Source organism: Corvus cornix, chromosome 7, assembly GCF_000738735.6.
Source record: "Corvus cornix cornix isolate S_Up_H32 chromosome 7, ASM73873v5, whole genome shotgun sequence".
Taxonomy (NCBI): Eukaryota; Metazoa; Chordata; class Aves; order Passeriformes; family Corvidae; genus Corvus; species Corvus cornix.
This window is the reverse complement of record NC_046337.1, coordinates 30,518,858-30,541,269: the sequence shown is the minus strand read 5'-3', so window position 1 is coordinate 30,541,269 and position 22,412 is coordinate 30,518,858. Positions and strand designations below refer to the sequence as shown.

At 47.1% G+C, this 22,412-nt stretch overlaps 2 protein-coding genes across 2 annotated transcripts in view; one reads left to right on the top strand and one right to left on the bottom strand.

Annotated features, from left to right (window-relative positions):
• TMEFF2 (transmembrane protein with EGF like and two follistatin like domains 2) overlaps nt 1-10,618 on the bottom strand; it is a 125,678-nt gene extending 115,060 nt beyond the window's left edge. Inside the window, exons 1-3 of the mRNA XM_039555123.1 lie at nt 10,175-10,618; nt 8,686-8,795; nt 2,780-2,909 (exon numbers count right to left, since the gene is read on the bottom strand). Coding sequence (XP_039411057.1) covers nt 2,780-2,909; nt 8,686-8,795; nt 10,175-10,358 — 424 coding nt within the window. The 5' untranslated portion in view covers nt 10,359-10,618. The remainder of the gene's footprint in view (nt 1-2,779; nt 2,910-8,685; nt 8,796-10,174) is intronic.
• Nucleotides 10,619-11,085: 467 nt separating this feature from the next.
• LOC120410330 (formin-like protein 18) lies at nt 11,086-20,549 on the top strand. The gene is made up of 3 exons (XM_039555558.1): nt 11,086-11,769; nt 19,626-19,804; nt 20,513-20,549. The coding sequence occupies exons 1-2, from the start codon at nt 11,202-11,204 to the stop codon at nt 19,661-19,663; spliced, it is 606 nt and encodes a 201-aa protein (XP_039411492.1). The 5' UTR covers nt 11,086-11,201; the 3' UTR covers nt 19,664-19,804; nt 20,513-20,549.
• The last annotated feature ends 1,863 nt before the right edge of the window (nt 20,550-22,412 follow it).

Genomic DNA, 22,412 nt, shown 5'->3' with positions numbered 1-22,412 from the left:
AGAAAGAAATTTACATTCATGTGCTCCAGTATGTCCTGTGAGCATGCAAAGCAAGGCTTCAGTGAAGTGTACTACAGTGTACCTCGTGTTAGATGGCATCCCTGGGTAAATTATAGAGATCTAATCTGAATGTAATTCACTCAAGCCATCTTTCTCGTGTTTCCGTTTCTTTTTTTTTCTTCAAAGTCTCTGTATCAGATGAAAATAACGTAAGCCATAGAATACTGCAATGTCCTTAGCAATCTCTAATTTGTTTTGTTGTATTCAGACTGATATATCTTTGTTATCAACAGTTGTGCAAAGTTATTCCACTTGGTCAATACCAAATCCTCACCAAGGAAATATTTTAAAATCCATTTGTTTGAGAAGACACCAATTGTAAATTCATATCATTATCTTTAGAAAACAGTGACATCAGATCATAACTAGCTGGAATAAACCATTAAATTACTATTATTCAAAGTCATCAGATAAATTATTAAAATGCCATTTTTCTCAAGGTTGTTGCTGAGTTTCAAAACTGTTGCTGAGTGCTTTCTTTTTCCTCTGCTCGACATTTTGTTGCCTGGAATGATGAGAGTCACAAACTTAGAAAGCGCAACATCACAAAATTGCCAAGCCCAGAGCTTCAGTAAGAAACTTTGTAAGCAAGGCAAAGCACGGAAATGCACTCATGTAGGGTTACCAAAAATAACACCAAAGAGTAGTTTCTTCTGCAGGGAAGGGAGGGTGGCTGCCATCCTATCCTTCCCCTTAGTGCAACAGTTATGCCTTTATCAGCATCACGATTAAGCGAAAGAGTTTGGAAAAGCTGCTTTGGGATCAAAGTACCCTATGAACTGTTAGATCTCATTTACTGACAGCAAGGTCTGGTGGATCTGAACTTGCACATGCCATCACTGCTCAAAACTAAGAAAGAAAAAGAAAATCTTTGCTAAATAATTTGTTGCAAGAATTGCTTCAAATGGTAGATTTATCCAGCAAGGCTGCGAAGGACAGATGCAAAAGGTGGCTGAAAAGGGGAATAGAAATAATGGTGTTTTCCCAGCGACCATGTCCTGAATTTTCCCGATCTCATCTTTTGTCCTGATGCTCCTTCCCAAATGAACTGCTGAGGAAAGAGGAAAGAAAGGTGTCTGCATTGCAGAGCCCTCATGGCTCTGGGAAGTGCTGCTTTTCCAGGTGTGACAGATCTCCCCAGCACGGAAGAAGAAATGAACATCTGCTCTCGCCTGCCTGCCACAGTGAGCAACCACGTTCTCTGGCTCCCTGGAGGAAAAGGACCTCGTGTTTCGCCTCCTGCCCCACCCTTCAGTGCCCAGACCCCTGCCAGGCATGGCCACAAGGGCTGCTCACTGCCACTTCTCCCAGAAGCCCAGGTCTCTTCTGGGGGTTCTTGAGCACCCTCTCTCTCTGCCCCATCCCACAGGGAAAACCTAAGGAAAACAGCTGCTCCCCTCTCAACTGAACTCCTCCTTGAAAGAAGGAAAAAGAGGCCAAAGACCTTGATCAAGACTTCAGGAAAACTTTTTTTTCCCCCCCCTTCTCTGTTTCTGAAATCCACAATGTATTTCAAAGGAACGCTGCCAACACAGTCATTGCCAGCAGGCAAACAAGTTTCAGAAAAGTTGTAGCAATGTGCAGAAATTATCCCTTTAATCAAAACGTTTGAACCCAGAAAAGACCAGTTGCTGTGCTGAGAGAATTTACTAAGTTGAACAAATCCTACACCACAGTAGGTTTTGTCAGCCTGAACTCCATTTAATACCAATTTATGGACAAAAAAATTGCAGCATATGTTTTTTTCTTCTTGAAAATTGTCAGGTAACAGCTTCAGAGAAGAACAACATTTCCAGGGAAAGGAGTTTATTTTCTCTCAGGTGTATGAAACGTGAAATTACTGAACTGAAAAAAGTTTGTCTAATGTACTTTTTATTGACTCCTCCATCCTCAGCCAAGAAAAAATTCTGCTTTAAGTTTAAAGAACTCTCTCAAGAACAAAGGCTTACTCCTGCTCTTTTCAAGTCAACTTCACTGCCCACCTCTAACAGATACTGAGCACAAAAGAAAAACATCAAGAACTCCTGCACATAAGCAACTCGGTTTTCCTGACATATTTTGCTCATTCACCTTTCTACCTGTTCCATAAAAGCTGAGATATAAACAGCTCACGAGGCTCAGAGTTAAGCAAAGCTGCCTTATATGCCAGTCAGTTTTCACAAGGTGGCACAGACCTGTTTGTTTTGTGTGCTTTGGACTAAATCTTCAGCTGGTGTAAATTGGGAGGACTCATTACAACCAGTGGTCTGGTTCCTGTACCAGCTAGGAATCTGGCCCTATAAGGTTAAAGAAAAACCTAAGAAACTGGATTGCAGGCAATAATGCTCCAGTTCTCTCCAGATTATGGAGAGGTTTGTGGTAATCCAGATGCCCATTTATCAGACATCTGCTCACTTAATCTGTTACCAGTTCACTTGCCATAACAGCTCAGAAGTGTACGCAGGGCACAGGATGATCAGGAGCACAAGATACAAATTAAAAAAGAAATCTACTTCTGTGCTGAACTCTTCCGAACAGTGCCAGGGGTACAGTGTATCATGGACTGTGAGCCTATACTAAGTTACTTTAAAGGGAATGATGGCAGCGACTTCTCATGCCCCAAACTGCAAAGAATTAACCCGTAATGAATCCAAAGCAAGAATTCAAATGGCCATCCACAGGCCATTTTCCTGGAGGGCATGGCAAGGTGGGCAGGCAGCCTGGAGTGAGTTATACGTACCAGTGGCACACGATCCCTCGGACACCAGCAGGATTTCACTCTGCTGCTTGCAGGCAGCCTGTTTCAAGTAGCACTCATTCTGGTAGGTGTCACCATTGGAGCCACACACGGGCACGTAGTCATTGTTACACTGATGGGAAAGGACAGAGAGCAGCAGCGTTAGTCACACAAGCAGGGGGCATGGCGCCCATTCAGGTGTCCCCACACACACGCCCTGCTCCTTCCCAGCATTAAAACCCTAGGAAAACAACTGAGAGGGAAACACTGACAATCCTGTCCTCACCTTTACAGCCACTAAGAGAGAGAGAGGGAGGGGTATTTTTAAAAAGAAACATCAGACTTGAAGAGATTAGGGGAAAGGTAGTCTGAACGCGCAAAGTGTTCAGTAAGTACCCCAGAGAGGTCTCTCACTGCCAGCAGGAGCAGGGGGCATTCCCAGGGAAGGAATATGGGCAAGGTGAATGACTCCTCACATCTGCAGTAACAGCTCCTGTGTTTCCATCGGACGGCTCCAGACAAATGGTCATGAACAGGCTCTCTCTATCCCTCCTCCTGCACACACACGCCCTCAGTGCTACAGAGGTCTGCACACACACAAGTGTGTGTCTAGCTATTTAAGTACTGATTGGACACAGGGAAATTATTTCTGAGACACCAACGATCAAAGTCCATCCCTCTTTCTGCACAGACATTCCCGTTCCTGGCAAGCTGCAGCTGGGATGCTCCACAAAGGTCCAAGCTCTCCCCACGGTGGCCAGTGGGCAGGGGCGGCAGCACTGCAGAGAGCTCAGCCAGTGCACAAGTTTCTCACACCACGCACCCCTACTTTGGCTCAAACTCCTGCTGAGCTCTGCTTGATTTCCTCTACCACTGGAAGACAGTTTTTCCCCTTCTCGTTCATTTAAAAAAATAACCATTTCATTTTATACTGGAAATTGGGCAACCTACCGGGTGCATTTATCACAAGATAATCATGCTTGGAGGCTTAGAAATACTTGGATGTGCCCTGTACATGGCAATTATACCAGGGATATGATTATCTCGTGATTACCCTACTCCTGGTATGCCTCATTGTTCAATTAGAACAAATGGAATTATCACAATTATTATTTACAAATGCTCACCTCTGCCTAAATCCAAGTAAAAATTTAGAAGAAATCGTACATCCTATTTAGCTGTATTATGCCACAAAGTCTGAGGTGTGTTTGTTGGGCACAATGTAAAACACAGAACTGAAATATCAGGGATATTAACGTCAAAAATGCTTTAAACTGAATGACTACAGAAGTGATTAACACAAACAATTGCATAGATTGCATTAATTGCAGGCCTCCACACAGAGCAGCTGCCAAGAAATTATTCATAGTTGGTCAGAGTGACATTTTGATTGGGCCAAAACAAATGACATTTTCCTTTTGCATTGTATTCTCTTAAATCTTCCCAAGCTGTTGCCCACCCCCAGCACCCTCTTCCCTCAGAACAAGGAAGAAAAACAGCAGCCACAACAGTAGAAATCCTCTCCTTCTGCTCCTCACAAAGGGCTCCATGCAGAGATTTTAAACTGTTGATTAAAAATGTTTCTAGGCTATTTTCACCATTATGTTCCAAATCTGAGCAATGTTTCAAGCATAAAATGCCAACTTCATCCAGAAGCTCAACGGCAATTGCTGGAGGCCGATCTGGAATACATAACCAGGACAATTAACACAATTGTGCTTATTTTTTAAAGCATGAAGCGTCAAATCATGCTTACTTTAGGTGTAATATCTGCTTGTCACCCAAGGATTTGTGAGGAATTTGGCCTGGAGTATCTCAACAGGCTTTGTTACATGCAGAAACAAGGTCGGAGTCTTTGCCCAAGAAATACAGCGGCAACTTCTGTGCCCGAGAAACATAAAGGCAACTCCTCTGCTGGTTTTGCCCAGAGCGGGGGACGATCTTTCACACTGACTCAGCTGCAGATCTGAAAGGCCAGACAGCCCCACATAAATGGTGAATTCCTGATCCACGGAAAGGAGTGCTACGAGCTAGGCTGGAACTTCTTCCAAAGCTTGGCAATTTTAAAATGCATTTGAGAGACACCAGAATCCCAGGAAGTATGAGTCCACTCTTCCCACCAGCACCTTTGAAAAACTAGCATTCAGATGGAAAAGGCAGGAGCCACAAGGAGCAAGGGAGGGTTATCTTCCAGATGGATCCTGTCTTGGCTTTGAGCTGGAAACTGTAGTGGAAGTTACCCAGGGAAGAAAACAAGACCACTGAGGAGAGGGTTGTGATGTTTGTCACCAGGTGGTTCCTAACCCACTACAGCTAGACTCTTGTACTTGCCCATGCTGAATCCTGTACTCACAGCTCATCACTATCACAAAGTACTTGCTGCTACTACTGGAGAATATCAGGTGTTGAATGTCAGTTTCCTCAGTCTAGAGACATGCTTTTGTCATTGGTTTAGGGGTCAATAGACCAGACCCTAGATGTAGGAATGATTCTTCATCCCCAAGTAAGGACTGATCAAGCCCTTAGGGAAATCCCTGTCAAAACTAAACCCAGCAGCACAGTGCCACACTGTCCACTTCTCTCTTATACATGCCAGTTTTTAAAATACAGCTGTAGAGCAGGGAAATAGATGCCATCCAATTCAGCCAAGTGTCAGGCAAAGGCTGCCTTCCTCAGCACCTGCAGCCTTGAGTGTCCACTGCCACAGCCAGGGACAAAGCAGCTTTGGGAGCCTTTGGGCCAGTACTGAGCACTGAAAGCAGGTGATTTGTTTCCTAAAGATAATGGTAACCTGTGTAACTCATCCTCCTGGTAACACCGTTAAAAGCTTGACCTTCTCCTACTTTCACGGATCAACTACTCCCAAAATGCCACCCAACTCTTGAACCAAGTAGCCCAAAAATATATTCCAGAAATATAACAAAGCTGGAAGTCAGAAAGGTGATGTTGCAGCTCCACAAACACTGAAGCATGTGGAAGATTCAACATGCATGAAAACAGGACTCCATCTTTCCATAAAAAACAGTGACTTGTCCACAGTCTTGTTGACTCAAGAGAAAAGACACTGATGGAAATAGCTGGAATATTTTTTTGATAAGCTCATGAAATGTAAGAGGGAAGAGCCCAGCTGCCAGACTGGTGGCTTTGGGCAAACAGGTACAGACCCCAGCAAGCCATGTCTCCAACCACATGCCTGCTGGCACAGCTCTACACCTTGTGTTGGACCCACTGAGCCTGAGGGAAGGGAGGGGTGGTGGTTTCCCTCACGCTCAGCCCTCCGGCTGGAGCCAGCACTGTGCCAGTGCCTTCTCTGCCTGCCAGAACCGAAGTCTGGGCTTGTCCTGCACAGGGGATGGGTCTGCATCTCCTGATCAGAGTGGGACATGGTGTTTCTCAATGAAATACATGTCCTGCTGTGAGGTGTCACAGCAGACTGTGACAAGAGAACCAGCCAATATGAACCTCTTTCTCAGCACATGCCTGCTGGCTCTCCAGTTGGAAGTCTAACTTGGATGTTCCAGAGAAGTCTGATCATATTCACCCCTTCAAATAAAAACAAATTCATTTTAACTCCACTTGGACAGACATGAAGCATCTGTGATTCTGGTTCGAACAAACCCAAAGACTGCAGAAGCTCTGCTCCCCACTTTTGTGTTCCTCAGCCCCTCAAGGCAAAGGCTGGCCAGCCCAGAACTCTTCATCAGTACAGAAGCAAAATGAGCTCTCCATCCTTGTCTATTCCCTCAAATTTCTGAAGAAAACAAAACACAGTTACAGTGATGAGGAGTCTGCTACTGATTTGCTCACTATCACCACAAAGAGTTGTCACTGAAATGGGAGCCCTGAATTCTGATGGGGGCCCCCTTACTCATGACATAAATTACCTGCGCAGCTCTGCCTCACTTAGCCAGCTTCAGACACCACACTAGAAATTAATTTTCTACTCCAGTGGCATATCTTTTTGGCTTGTCACACTGTCCACTGATGTTACAAGAGAAGCTAACATCCCCCCAAGCTCTGCCTGTATCAAAGTGCTCGAGTTTGACTACAGAAGCCCGGCATCACACCGCCCTGGGCAGCGCTGGCACAGCATCAGCCACAGGTAATTTGCCCTCCAAGGTCACAGTCAGCCCTGCGGCTCCACAGAGGGCTCACAGCAAGACAAAGAGCTCTGAGTGTTTACAGGGCCTGATCCAAAGGCCACTGAAACCAAAGATTGCTGTTGATTTCAACCTATTGCCCAGTGATTGGGCCCACAATTGCCTGACTCATTCTTTTGATCTTATTTACATATCCATATACCAACTACCTGATTTCCTTAAATCTGTTTCAACTTCCCCCTACAGAACTGCTAAACTCAGCATACTTGTAGTGTTCACCTCTCAAAGAGGGGACCACACAGCCTGGAGAGATTTACTTAGCTTCATTTACCCCAGATCACCAGGCATCAGCACCCTGCCTTGGAAAAACAGTGCTCCCAATGCCTTCTTCCCCGCCGACAGCAATATCTGAATTAGCACCCTCCAGGCTATGAGTTCACTGCTTTATGCCACATGGCAACATCACACAGGGACCAAAGACAAGACCCAAGCACTCTCAGTGGCTGCTCTAAGTTCCCAAGGCTCATGGCACAACATCTGCCCTGGCTTACCACCAGGCAATGGGACAAGTCACAGACGTTTCACTGCCTTACAGATTTTTCTTTGAAAGAGGAAACAGACCAGACCATAACCCTTATACCATTGCATATGCTGAGCCAAGGCAAATGCTCAGAACAGCATTCTCACACTGAAATTTTGATTGCACGCAAACTCCAAATAGAATAAAAGACTCCCATGGTCAATATGAATTCCCTTCCAACATGGGAAACACAAGCATTTTGGAACTACTGTCTTGCTCTCATTAGAGAAAATTCCTTCTTTGTTTAAAATGAAGGAAATTATCACTTGGGTTTTTTCTCCGAAGGCACATTTGGCTCCAGAAATATAAACGATACTTGCTATGCTTCAAAGTGAATAGTCTATCAAAGCTCAATATTAACATAATCATTACAGATGTGCACAATCTTGAGCTGTGCACTATTTGGCCTGCTCTACTGTAAACACTCAAATCAGCATTCTAAGTTTCACAACTGCACAAATCCACATTAAAATGCAGAGAAACGCTGGGGCGTAAACACACGTACAATCCTGTGCTGGTACATGCTTTAAACTCCTTTAATTTGTGCGGTTTCTATTCAGGTCATTATTTAAAGACCAGCTGTTTTGAGAGTTAGCTAAAACATTAAATGGAATCGTTCATAATGAAATCGTCGGACTTTGAGAATGGCTCAGGTTTAGATGTAGCTGCAAGAGAAAGAGAGAAGAAATAGAAGGAAAACCCCCTACTACTCAGTAATAGCTCTCCTAAAACTATATAAAACCTAAAGGAAGTTCATCATTTTGGAACAGAGGGATTGCTCCTTAATCTGATCAGCTGGGCAGATAAACAGGCAGAAGCATTGTCACTATGCAGCCCTTCCTGAAAATATTGCATAAGCACATTACAGATCCATTTCTTTAACTAGATCAGAACTCCGAACACAATAAGCCATGATCTGTATCAGAAATGAATTTAGAAAGGACTCTAAATCCTTGTTAAAAGGGCAGAGATGAAAAATCAGAAATGTACAACCTGGAACTGCAGACCAGAATGGACATTTAAAGCCACAGCGTCTGCATTTTCCCAGAGAAACTTATGTCTTCTTGACACCAGTTGGTTCTCCTGCCAGCTTTTATACACACTGCCAGGTTTTCCCTCTAACTTCTCTGCACATAGAGAAATAAATTGCCAAGTGATAGGTTATAAAGGGAGACCCTTGTTTTGTATTCTCATTAGTGAATTAGAGAACGAAATATCAATCTTCTTACCTTGAACTGACAGACACAAGTCACACTGTCTCCAATCCTTAAACACTCCCCATCAAATTTACAGGTATTGGTGTCGCAGAGAAAGAGATCATTTTCTCTGTCATCGTAACCTCAAATGTAAAGAGAGGAAAGAAAAAAGTCAGCTTTGGTCTAGCAAGAGGAACAATACGGAATAATGGCATTTTAATGCACATAGCACAACAACCTTGTTGATGAAGTGATAGAGTCCAGATTTTCTTTTGTCCTTCCCTGTCCTCAGCTTTTCACTTTTCCTCTTGCTTCTCCCTCAGTGTTTCTCTCAGTTCTTATTCCCCACTACCTCACCGACTTTTTTTTTCTATTTCACGGATTGGGTTTCCTCAAAAGTCACCCTGTAATTATGCTATTTCATGGCTCTGGGTTGGAAATGTCATTAGCTTATCCCTATCCGATCACAAATCTGTTGGACAAAAGTCCAAATTGGAATTTCTCCAGCCCATGACACAACAAAGCCCCCAATAATAAAGACAAACAGGCTGTGTGTTTTCTGCGATGGCCCACCTGATCCCAATGAAGATTGATGACCTCTAAGTTAACAGGAGAAGTGCCAGGTTCCCCACGAGCCGATGAGTGAACCGAGCTCTTTGCCTTCATATTCTCCGGGAAAAACCAACAGATCTGACTGAAGATTCAGTTCACGAATACAAGCATGAATTTCAGATTTCGCTAGCTGACTTCCCACTCCAACAGCGAGTGGCAAGACACTAAACAAAACAGCTATATCCGACTCCGAACCCATTAAGATCTGAATCCATTGATTTTTTAAAAAACATCCGAGTGCTCTTAACCATATCGCTACATGTTTAAAACGAAGAGCTCACAGCGCAAATTCCCCCCGATCTAACACGTCATGTGCGATGCACACAGTACCCCAAATAACGCTCTTCCCCTCAGAAGGCTACTACAGTCTAATTTCCCAGTTAATTTACGCACTGGAGAATGGCCAGCTCCTAACCTACAGAGGAAACCCGTTACAAAGGTCAGCCCGACTTTAAGGAACAGGCAGCGGGTTCCCGGTGTCGCGGCGCCCATACCCCGATCCGCTCTCCGTTCGGTGCGCACGGCAACAGCCGCCCGCAGGTTGCGCACACGCGGCGCCGTATCCCCGCGCCCCGCTCCCGCAGCCGAGCGCCCGTTCCAGCGCAGAGCCGGGGCTCTCTCTCTGCCCGGGGAGCCGCCCGCACCGGCGGAGGGCGCGGCTGCCGCGCCCGGCGCCGCGGAGTGAGGGGCAAGCGGGGCCCCGGGGGCTGCGGTCGCACCGGGAGCGGCGGCGAGCCCCGACGCCCGGGACTTTTAGCCTTCGCTGTTCCCGTGCATTCAACGGGACGTGGCATCACCCTCTGAAGTTGCCTCCCCAGGGCTCGTCCGCGCAACTCCGAGCGCCCGGCGGGGCACGGCGGGGCTGCCGGGACGCTCGGCGGGGACGGGCGCGGGGTGCTCCGGTGCTTACCGGAGCAGTTCCAGCCGGTGGGCGTCTGGCAGTCACTTAAGGAGGTAGGGAAGGCCGCCAGCTTGTCGGGGCGGGCGAGGACGAGCAGCACGGCGGGCAGCAGCAGCCAGCAGCAGCAGTCGCAGAGCGTCCAGCCGCCGCCGCCGCCGCACTGCCGGGGCGGGGAGGGCTCCCAGGGCACCATGACTTCTTAACTCAACTCTCCGGCGGCGGGCGTGCCCCCCGGGCGGCGCGGCGGGCGGCAGGGACGGGCGGCGGGGCCGCTGGGCATCCCGGGGCCCCGGCCGGCGGCGGCAGCGGGTCAGCGAGCGGCGGCCGGGCGCTACGCTGGGGCGAGCGGCGGAGCCCGGCGGGGCGGCGCGGGGGTGCGGGCGGCGGCGGGGCGGGGAGCGGCTGCCATAGGGGCCGGGCGGCGGGGAGCGGGGGAGGGCGCGGAGGGGCCGCCGCCGCGCAGCCGCCGCCGCCGCCGCCTGCCCCGCTCTGCCGCCCGCATCCCTCTGCGCGGGGGAAGCAGCAGGTCCCGGCCCGCCGCGTCACGTGCGCCGCCGCGCCGCCCCCATTGGCCGAGCGGGATGCGGGGCCCGGCGGGCGGGGCCGGCGGTGCCGCTGCGCCCCGCGGCAGCGCCCGGGGCAGGGCCGGGCCGGGCCGGGCCAGCGGGGCCGCGGGCAGCGCTGCGCACCCCTGCGCCCGGGGGCGCCGTCCCGCCGGCTGCGGGGATGCGCCGGCCCCGTCGGGGCGCGGGCCAGGCAGCGCCGCGCCTCTCCGCGCCTCTCCGCGCCCCTCCGCGCCCAGACATGTGCGCGTACGGCCCGGGCCGGCGCCGAGCCGCAGGTGGCAAGCGCGCCCGCGGGCAGGGACATCCGTGACACCCTCCGCGCACACACACCGCACACGCTCGGGCGCTGCTGAAGTTGCCAACCGCGCGCCCGGGTGCCGGTATTTAATCACGCGCGGATGCGACGTTAGGAAAATAAAACGCGGTCACGGCTGTAGGGTCTGGAGAGGGCAGAGGGCCGGAGAGGTGACATGGGGAAGAAACGAGCACTGCGGGGAAAACAGGGAGAAGAGAGAGAGGAAAGATCTTGCCCAGCTTCGGCAGGCAGCGGCCAAGGTTTTCTCGGGCTGCAGCACCATCCCCCCATCCCCGCCACGGAGCCGGAGGAAAATGCACCATCACGCTGGCACGGAGGGCTGCTCTGCCCCCCACACCTCAGGCACGCTGGCGGAGCGCAGCCCCGTAGCAGCATCCCGCCGCCTCCAGCCGGCGATGTACCACGGGGCTGCGGGAGCCGCCTCCCCGCTGCGCCCTGCGCCGCGGATCCTCCTCCCCTGCTCCTATCTGGGGCTTCAGTTTTAGGAGGCGGTTGCCAGGACGGTCGGTGGGGACTCCCCTCGCTCCCCGGGCGGCGGGAGCACAGGAGCAGTGTCCCCCTCACCCTCCCTCCGCGGTCGGTGTTGGGAGCCGCCGGCCCAGCCCCTGCCCCGGCCCCGCCGCAGGGCTCGGGGCGGCCCAAGTTCGCCCCCTCCTCCGCGCATCTCCGGGCCCGTCGCCGATCGGCGCCCGGGCGTAGCGAAGCCGACAGACACTCGCCAGGTAAATCAGACCCCTTGCCCCCCGACCGGCGCTTAACGTGCGGCCGTGCTGCCGGCGGGATGGGGCGGCCGGCGGCTTGGGAGACAAGGACGCGTTAGACTGGAGAATAATAAAAAAAGATCGGATCGATTTCTGCAGACGGCAGCAGGGGAGCGCTTTCTAAACACGGGCGCTGGACCCCGCGGCCGCCCGTGCCGGTGGGAGCAGCCGGCGGAGCAGCCGGGCCGGGCAGGACCGCGGGGAGGATGCCAGGCGTTCGGCAGGCGGGCTGGGCTGGGCTGGCTGCTCCTGCCCCTCCTCCGGCCCCTCCTCCGCCCATGGGGGCAGCTCGGCATCTCCGAGGGCTCCGGCAGCGCACGGCCGAGCCCCGAGAGTGGGCGCTGCAGGCGGGAATAGGGTACGGTTCCCTCTGGGCCTGGAGACCCCCGAATGTGTCCGAGGAGACTCTGCTGGAAATTTGCTGTTCCCGAAAGTATGACCTCCTTTTCGACCCCTAAGTTAAAGATTTAGAATTTGCTTCTTAAAAACGCTGGCTGACATGTTCAATGCATCCACGCTTTGATGAGTCCACACAAATCCTTGCACCAGTACTACTGCTTGTTATCCCTTCATACAGGGGCATGGTATGCGGGAGCCAAGGAATACTTCATGCTCCTTTAATTCCCGTCTAGCTTCTCTGTAAGATCTAAACCAGGTTTTCTTCTGCCTCCTTTCTCCCCTGTGCTTCTCTGTCTGCTCCCTGCTCTGCCCACCTGCTGCTATCTGTACTGACCTCTTCTGCCCACCTGTACTCCAGAAGCCTTTGCTACAATTAAAGGGTATCAATTTGCACATTCCAATGTGTTCTAAAACTCTGATGAAGATTCACACAAATCCGTGCCTACAATTTCCTATTTACTAACCAAGACCTAAGCAGAAAGAAAATACTAATTTTTACTGCCTGCTAGTGGTTGCACTGAATCTTATGCTTCATCTTCTGTGGGCTTACAGAGCATCTGCCAGCTGAGCACCTGGTGCCAGATAATTTTTTTTCCTTCATTTTATCTCCTTACTTCACTTTTTTATGCCATTTGGTTATTTCATATACTACCACATTCCTTTTATTCCCCTGTCCCCTCTTCCCTCTTCCTTTTTGTTTTAACTTTTTTTTTTTTTCTTTCTCATTTTCATTACTGCTTGCTAAAATTCAGCTTTCTGCTTGACAGATCACTGAGGTGCTTAAAAATCAAAAATGTCCTGGCTGGCCAGTTACCACAGTCACACATCCTCTCCAGGGGAATGTCCTTCTCTCCCTTCCTATCCTTCTGCTCCCCCCTTGTTTCTTCTTCCCACTTCCCTGCTTCTTCTGTGTGGTCTCACTTTTCTACATTCTCCTGGTTGCAATTAGCAAAGCCTGCAGTTTCTATTCCCTTCTTCTTCTTTTCCTCCACTCTCCTCCCTTCTTCCACCCCAACCTGCCTTCATTTCCACGTAGCTACAGGTCATAAAGGCACCACTGGCCTCATCTGTGGACCATTTTAGCCAGACCACACAGGGAATGAAACTGCTAGGTCAGTCTTTCCCAGACGAGCAGCCAGACCCTCTCTGACGTGTCCCTCCTGCCACAATAACTCACGCTCAAGATGATGCCACGAGTGTACCCAGCCTTCACAGAGTACCATTAAATCCAGCAGCAGAACCCGGCTCTGGCCCGTGTTGTCCCCAGAGTGCCGTATAACACTGCAGCCACCGAGCTTCAGGCTCACGGTGCTGACTAACAATCACCCTGCTTTATTTTCAGCCACTCACACAACAGGCACTGCTTGGAAACAACGAAGAAGCCCCTCTGTTTGTATGCTGGTTCTCAGACTTTGGGATGTGGAAGTTCAGAGGTCCTGTAATTGCCGCAACATGACACCTGAACTGTCTGCAGGGAAATCTCCTTACGGCACAGTAGAACAGTGTTTGCTCTGACTAGCACTGGTACTCTCCTTAAAAAGATTTTTGTTGTTGATATGAAAACTCTACTTATAAAAACATTTTTATAAGAGAAGAATACGCCTGTCTGTTCCAAAAGGGACGGCTAGGCCCGCAAGCCCCTTTTCTCAATTACGCTCTCTAGCAATTTTTTTTGAATTGTGGAGACTGAGATGCAATCATTTTTTCATGTAGTTCTTTGCTCCAAAGCATTCTACCCTCTTAATGCGACACCGCACACACCATCTCTCAGTAACACATTATTCCCAGCTATACTTCAACACTTAGGCTAGTTGACATCTACAGTCTTGTACTCCCTGATGTGCCCATCCCATCTCACCGCTGCACAAAATCCACTACTTGTAAACCATGCAGGCAGCGCTAGGCTGGTGTGAGGTACAAATTGTGACCAGCATCTCCTCACTGAAATACTGAGGGCATGCTATTGAGCTACCAGTGGGGTTCCTTGCAGCTACCTGTTTGACTCTAATGCCAGATGAGCAGCAAAAATAATCAACCTTCTTGGAAGAGCCCTTGTAGAAAGTGATGAGGGCAGGCTACATCGTGAGTGTTAGACCCATCTCTTGTAGAGCTTTACTGAGGCCTGCACAGTTTTGAGGTGCTTATGCTACAAGAAACAGGCCGATGAGAGGCTTCAAGGGCAGCTGATACTGGTGCAGATTTATCCAGTACACGTGGCCATGCCATGCGTACCCATGCTCGGAGATCAGCTCCCAGCTGTCAAGCAGCTGTTCGAGATGTTTCAGGCCCTCAAAGATCTCAAAGCGAGGGCAGGGCGTGTCCTGGCTCTGCACTGCACTCCTTGAGCTGGGACTGGGCAGCAGCAGCTGGCAGAGGAGGCCAGGGGCCAGACTGCACCTGATCCCAGTCCCACGTAGCCGTGTCTGTGAGTAATGCCTTCTGTTGCTGTGCTTGGCCAGGAGACGCTGTACTGGCGAGGAATTACGCAACCTCAGTTATTCACACTTGTGTTATATCTTGGCTGCGCTGCTCTTGGGAGGCTGCAGATTCCAAAAAGTTTCCCACAACTTGGGAGAAGCCAAATGGTACAAGATGAGTGTACCAAAACCTCCTCAAAAACACAAGCTCTGGGTACACAACACTCGTTCTCTTTCTTCTCTGTCCATCCAAAGACTATGAAGCTAAGTTCATGGATCCTTATCTTTAAAACACTTCATGGCCTGTTTCTGATGTCTCTGAAGGCCCTAGGAAGGCAACCTTGGCCAAGAATATCAGTGAAAAAAAGGTTTTTACAGTTCAGTTAATATTTACAAACAATGTTTTCATTGAATCCGCACTAAAAGTATGGGCTAATGCTCCACAGCTGCTAAGAACAAATCCCACCAAATGTACGAGGGACATTTGAGTTAGCCTCTTCCCTGCTGACACCACATCACAGCCTGTTTATGAAACACACATTGACAGAATTGAAAAAACCCCAACCAAACCCCACTCTGCACAATTCTTGAGAGACTGAGAGCTACACGTGTGTGAGCTACGCAAGCTACCGCCACTAGTTATAGTTCCTAAGGAAAAAAAAGTGAAAAAATCTATTTAGCCTACAACAGACTTGCCCAAACATGGTCCCAGCCAATCCTAAAGAGAATGGAGTGCGGGGATCCCCTATTTTCAATGGTAATGCCTCTTGACAAAAGCATGGGTCTGATTCAAAAGATCCCACCAGAAAAGGCTTGGAAGCCCACTTGCCAGTCAAAAGACCCAACGCAGAAGGAAAGGATGTTACCTATTCCAGCAAAGACCAGTGAAGGATACACAACCTGTATGCACTTGCTCTGTATGAAGCTGGAATTTCTCCCCTCACTGTGGAGAAACAATGCTTATTCCAGGTCTGTATATTTTCAGGCCTGCTTTGACCAAAAGTTGGCATACTTAGCCTAGACACGTGTTTCTGTCAGAAGTTTGTGAATCTCAAGCAGATTTTATGATCATCTATTTTTCATGTGTGCAGGAAAAGCACACATGGCTTCACTCGAATGCACAGGCAGTAGCTCTTTACCTACATGCAGTTTTACAGATTTTATACAGCTTTCAGCTACATCACATATCTCAATGCAAAGTATGCCACTCTTGGATATCACATGGATTTTTAATGCTCTGAGGGATCCTTTGGGTCTATAAACAACAAGTAGATTACATACATCTATATCATGACAGACTTTTTCTCCCCCTTGCTTGTGAGAGAAATATGGCTTGTTGTTCCCTGGAACTAGTATGGAATCCAAGTGCAATTCATATACACTTACGAGAAAAGAGTGCCACATTTTTCATTGTAATTAACTGCTTCAGAGCAAGACTTCTCATGTATAAAGATGAAGAAAGGTCTCAGCTTTGCCTGAAAGACAACTTGCCTTTCAGCAGTGTCTCACACTTTGAGTTTTGACTGAAACATTCCACTACTTTGGTGACCCGTTGTGCCAAAAAAGCTGTCTTGTGTTACTCTTTGCTTTCAACTGAATTTGCCAGCACATGCCAAGGGACAGAACAAAGTATTGCAATTTATACTGGAACACTATTTGGTGCTGTTCCACACATGAAATTGATGTCAGGAAAAAGTGCACAATGGGCATGGAAAACGCAAATAAATACTGTGATCCTTTTATCTTCAGTTTTAAATAGATGGATTGAAATGCATGGATCCTAAAGGTTTATGAACCTGTTTGTAGTCCATTCTGGAGTTTTAACGTTTCATGCAGCTTGTAGGAGGGGGTGTATTATTTATAAAAAGTCATGGTTATTCAGCAGTGTTTATTTCTGAAGAGCAACAAAACATCTTCAAGGGAGAAGAAGAAATTCATAACTCTGGTTTACTACCAGGGTTAGCCAACTTAACAGTCTTTTTTCATGATTAATTTACAAAGAACTTTACTCTTATGAGCACATTTGGAGCACTGGACATTTTGCTACCAGCAGTAGAAATCACCTCCATCTCTCAGGACAGGCAGCACTGCAAGGGATTCAATGGTTTGACAGCCTTTCAAAGAGCAGATAGAGAAAGAGGTGGATGGTGAGAACTTTACTGTTGTAGAGACACTTGAGCTTTATTTTTGCAGCTCTTTTCCCAGCACAGTATTGAATGGAAATTCAGAACCAGGGCCTGCAAGGAGAAAACCCAGAGCAGCTATTCACCGATATAATTTCTGTGTGACATGAGTTTCTTGGCCATGTGAACAATTTCTTCTGTCTGATGAAACGTAACATCCAATTTCTTGTTTTCATTTTCTATCTTTGGGCTCCTTTACCCAGAGTTGTTTTTAAGACAACGGGCCTGAAAGAATTATAATGTAAAAGTAAGTGCAGCCTTAGCACATCTTTGGTCTCTCTAGCTACTTTACCTCATTGGAATTGCAGTGATTGCTTTTCTTCCTAGCAGGTAATAAATCAGTTTCAATGGAAAAGAAAAACAACTCAGACATAAACCAGCATTTTCAAATGCTGTTTCTCTGTCAACTTTTAGCTTCACCCTCTATGAAAGTGGAGCTTGCAGAAGTTAAGTTCAGCTCACCTCAACTGACCACACAGGATCCTTCTACCTAGATACAATTCCTGCAAGCCACCAAGGGGAATTCATAGTTTAACTGAACAAATCCCAAGCAGTCTGACCTATCTGTCCTGTCTCTGCTTGGCAATACTGTCAACAGAAACACCTGAAACTGTGTCTGTCTGTAGAGCAGAGAGCCCAGCCACGGAGAGATGTAGCACTGCTCGTCACTGGAGCCATTTCTGGCTTGTCTCCAGCAGAGCCTTGAGGACAGGTGGATGGGACTGCTCAGGGATGACAGAGAGTGTCTCTGTGGTTAATAGCTCCCAATAGGTTTTATTTCCATGAATTTCCCACAAACCATGCAAACATATGGCAGCCAGGAGGACCTCTGGTCACAAGCTTCATGCTGTGTGAGAAGATAACTTTCCTAACCTTGGCACCTGCTAACATCATTTGATACTCCTACTTCTTGCATTATGAAACAATAAACAATCATTTTGTATTCAGCACCTTGTGCCAGCCCTTATCTGTAAGCTCTGCTCTGTGCCTCCTGATATATTGCTAAATCATTCTAACAGATAACATCCTGCCCATGCTTTCCTTTTGCGTAGGAATGGAGACCTGGCACCTGTGCCCCTACTCATGAGAGGCATCAATGGGCAGTGTCTGACCACTGCATGCATTGCCAGCATGAGTGTCCTGCCACAGTCCTGAGAGTGTCCCTGCTGTCCCGAGCACATGGCATGGGTACAGTGTGTGAGCCCAAAGACACTGCTACCCATTAAACACAAGGGTTTGGGATCTAAAGGGCACTTGTACACCCCAGGCAAATATAGGCATAAGTTCAACTGCTCTGTCGTGGTATCGTGCCAAAGTGTGACCAGAGTGGTGGTGTGGTTCTGTGTGGCACTCAGTGAGAGCCTGGTGGACAGCCTTCAGCTGGCCTGTCTCAGGTCAGAGAATGAAGGGTCATGGGAGCATTTCCAGTTGTCCTTGGGAACGGAGCATCAATGAAAATCAAGTATAACAGAAAAAGCTCTTGAAGGATTTGCATAAGAAGGATTTGCACCTGGATCAGAAGTCAAAATCCGTAGAAATTTTTGCATACACACACACACACACACACACACTCATACCCACACGCATGCACGAAACATGATGCTTTAGATATTATGAAATCAGATTCCACATCTGAGAAGGGAGAGGCCCAGAAGAGCTGCAGTTTTGTAAAACATCATTTGGCACTTTCTATCTCAGGATCTGAAAGGGGTGTTTTGGCAATACTGACATTGTACACAACAGACTACCAACAGCACGCACAGAGATGGTGTTCTAAGGGAAGCGAATACTGCTTCCCGTTTAATGTATGCCACCAATATTTCAGGTGGAGTAGTCAGGTAGAGTATCTTAGCAAGCCACACTAATCTCCTATCTGATTTCCAAGCTATCACACATGTATTTAACTTTACCTTAAATGAAACAAAACAGCAATGCAGTGAAATATTGTTGAAACTTGAAAACAGTTCACTCCATGTAATTAAATTTTAATTTAAAATGTCATTGCTTGTGTATGATAGAAACATTTTTTATGATCAGACAATTTCTAAATAATAGTTACCTTTATTTGAAGGCATATCAACTCCAAACAGTAAAAAATGCAAATGAAGATTCTTCACTAGCTAAAACACTGATGTCAAATTATATATATAAATAGTAACTTATTAAAAAAAAAACATTTGTCAAGTACATCAAGTAAAGCTCTGGAATAATACAGAGCTCGTGCTGCCTTAACCAGAAAGTTTAATAGCTTCCATTTAAAAAAAGAGGAATTAAAGGCAGAGTGCAGTCCTAAATACCACTCCCATCTACTCTGCAAATAGTGGCAGAGTAATTTTTCATTGGTCTGTGACACATGAACAGAAAGCATCCTGGGTATTTGCTGCCCAATACATGAGAAGTGGATTTTGGATCTAATATTGGGAGACCCAAACTGAAGGTGAGCAAAACACCTCTGCACTTGTGATATCCACAAAGTTACTCATCCCTCTCCACAGCCACCCAGCTGTGTTTTCCTCTGCTGGTGATCCGTGTCTTTGCTGACCCCACTCTGCTCCCGGACCCTGTGCAGTGAGGTTTCCAGGCACAGCGCACACCCTGCTTTCCTGCAGTCCCAGGCTGCTGGGAGAAGTGGGACCCTCTGGCACAAGTTGTCTTGGTTGAGTGTCTACCCTCCTCCTGCTGCAGCTCTGCTGGAGGATCTCCACCCCAGATGGGTGAGGATATGAGGATAGGACTGGCAAAGGCTTTGGCTTCCTATGGAAATGGCACACACTGCCCAGAACAGAGCCTTGCCACTTGTTTTTCCTTTACTTCCTAGAACTTGCCACAACTTTGGAGCAAGGCAATCTCCGTTAAATTCTGTGCAGGAGAAATACACAGCAATTATGAGAAGTTCTCTGCAGTCCCCTGTCCTGCATTAGCCACTGCCTCACTGCAGGATGCTGACAGGGCGTGGAGGAGTCTGGTGCAAGAAGGACTCCAAGAGATCCCCTGCAGGTAATTTATGAGTTTAGACTGCTCTAAATGGTTCTTATTCCCATCATAGCAGGAGGATGTAAAATCTGTGCTCTGCCAGCTCTGTAAAGCGAGCAGGGTGTGTGGATATGCAATAGGTTGATAACAGACAAGGTGCCAGTAGATGGCTCTCAAGATATGAGGCCTATGGCTTTCACAGGGCTGAGACACCTTCCCGGTTAGGGAGCAATGCTGCTGCTGCATGCCGGGAGCAAAGCAGCCCCTCCAACTGCACCTTGGGACAGGACAGGGATTGCATGGAACTGTGGCATCTTCTCCCCAGACATGCCTAAAAATAGCAAAGTTCTTAGCTTTGTTGTTTTTGATAACTCAAGGCAAAAATGCACTCCTCACTAAAGCATGCTTGAAATCTCCCTTTAATTCTTTAAGTGAGATTTAAGGGCTGTTTAAGTAGGCTGGGAAAAGCTGAGATTATGCTTCTGCAGTACCCCTGTTAGCGTGCAAGAAGAGGTACTGCCAGTCCCAGCGGGGTTATGTAGTTAATAAGTCAGATTTTCTTAACTAAACAGTTGAGCTATGTCTATTTAGAGTTGATTTTCTCAAGCATACATGAACTAACACCCCTAAGGGGAGGGGGTCCAGGAGGGATGCTCACAGTTAGAAATTCTACAGAGGATTGAAATGAATTTTTAGTACTGTGTAACTACAGTAGATAACATTTAATTGAAGAAGAGAGAAGAGAAGAGAAGAGAAGAGAAGAGAAGAGAAGAGAAGAGAAGAGAAGAGAAGAGAAGAGAAGAGAAGAGAAGAGAAGAGAAGAGAAGAGAAGGAGAAGAGATCTCATTCTCAATTTAGGCAGTGATTTATATCCCAAGTCTAAATTTTGTGAATTAAGTAAAGGTAGATAACAAAACCAGTTAAATTCTTTTAGCTATTCAATCCCTCCTAAAACAAGGAAGAGGATTTGTACGCCACAACTTTATTCACACACCTGGCCATTTAATATATAAACTCGAAATTCTGCTGGAAATGTTATTAAAATTTTAATTATATTTGATTTTATTGTTACTTTAAATGCAGTTTTTTCACAAAGCATGTCCTGAGGCCTTAGCCACTCAGCTGTGATATATTTTCCTGGTCAGCAACCCCAGTCTATATTTATTATACTCCTTCTGTTTCTTGGTTTCATGTCAGGGACAGCCAGAGTGATTTCTGACTAAATAATTAGCCAAGGGAACACCAGCTCTGTGTTTCCATACTCATTAGGTTAGCGAGAAAAGAAAACTAACTTTCATAATCTCTTTCCCTATAGGTACCTGGCAGTTTCCAGGAGCAAAGCAGGGAGAAAATGTAATTGCTAGAATCTCACACACTCATTAGACTAATGATACCTTTTTCTCTCAATCTTGCCCTATAAAGGCATCTGTAGAAGTGAAGGTGTAGAGCTGCTGCTTCCCATTATAATAGGAAGAAGAAATGCAGGCTTGTAGTATTTCAGCCCCATCAAGCAATAGTGTGAGCGTGTAGAATATTACAGTATTATGTAATATGGTAGAATAAGATAATAGCATAATACAGTATTGTTATACACAGTGTGCCCAAACCATTTCCAGCCACAAGCAAAATAAGGGTGAGGGCAGGGGACTTTTACTGGCACCAGCAAAGGTTAAGAGTCCTGAGTGACCTGCCTTCCGTGCCCTCCAGTGGAACAACACTTCCTAATTTCCAGCTCTGCTCCCGAGTTCATGCGTGTTCTTGTCTTTCCTCTTGCTTCCTCCCACTCCAATCCAACCACAGGCTACAGAGGGAATTTAAGGAAGGTAGCTGGGTAAGTTTTGTCAGGTAAGTTAGGTCTGCTACCTGTTTTGCATGAAGAGTATGTAGTATTTCAGACTATTTAAAAAAATAAAAAAGGATGAACTTTCACTGAGAAGTCGGGATGAGCTGAGCTGGGAACATACTGCTTTATTTGGTTTTATGAACCTGAACTCTTTACAGAAGATGAGTGTCACTCAATCTGTGATACTCTCCAAAGCCTTGTATGGAACTCTGCTCTCAGGTTTGAGAAGGAACTGTTGAATTTAAACTACGTTAATATAAATTACATCAGTGAACTGTAACCTTTCTGGTATTAATAGGGGTACCAGAAGCTGTATGAGTCATGTAAAAAAAGCTTCCATTCTCACACAAGGTCATAATTCCTCTTCCCCACCCCCCCCCCCCCCCATATTTCTCCCATATGAGGAAGTGGACGCTGGTATTAGCATTGGAAAGAAGTCGGCTAACATTCCAATCCCACTGAAATAAATGTGTGTTAGTTATTTTAGTTAGCTGGGTTTTTTTTCCCTCAGCTTTCATGACTAACATAGTTAGTCCTTGATTTACATGCTATTATCTGCCTATGAACTTTAGAGAATCTTGTGCTCATTTCTTTTTATTACGGCACTAGAAACTATTAAGGAAAAGCTCACCTTGAAGTGTAGAAGACAAGGTGGTGGTTCTGCAAATACAGGCTATCTAATGAATTCATGGCTTCCCCTACAGAACTGTTCTGGTAATGGTGATGAAAATTTTTTAAGATAAATTTGATAAAATGAATTTCACTTATTATGCTTCTCCTTTTATGGAC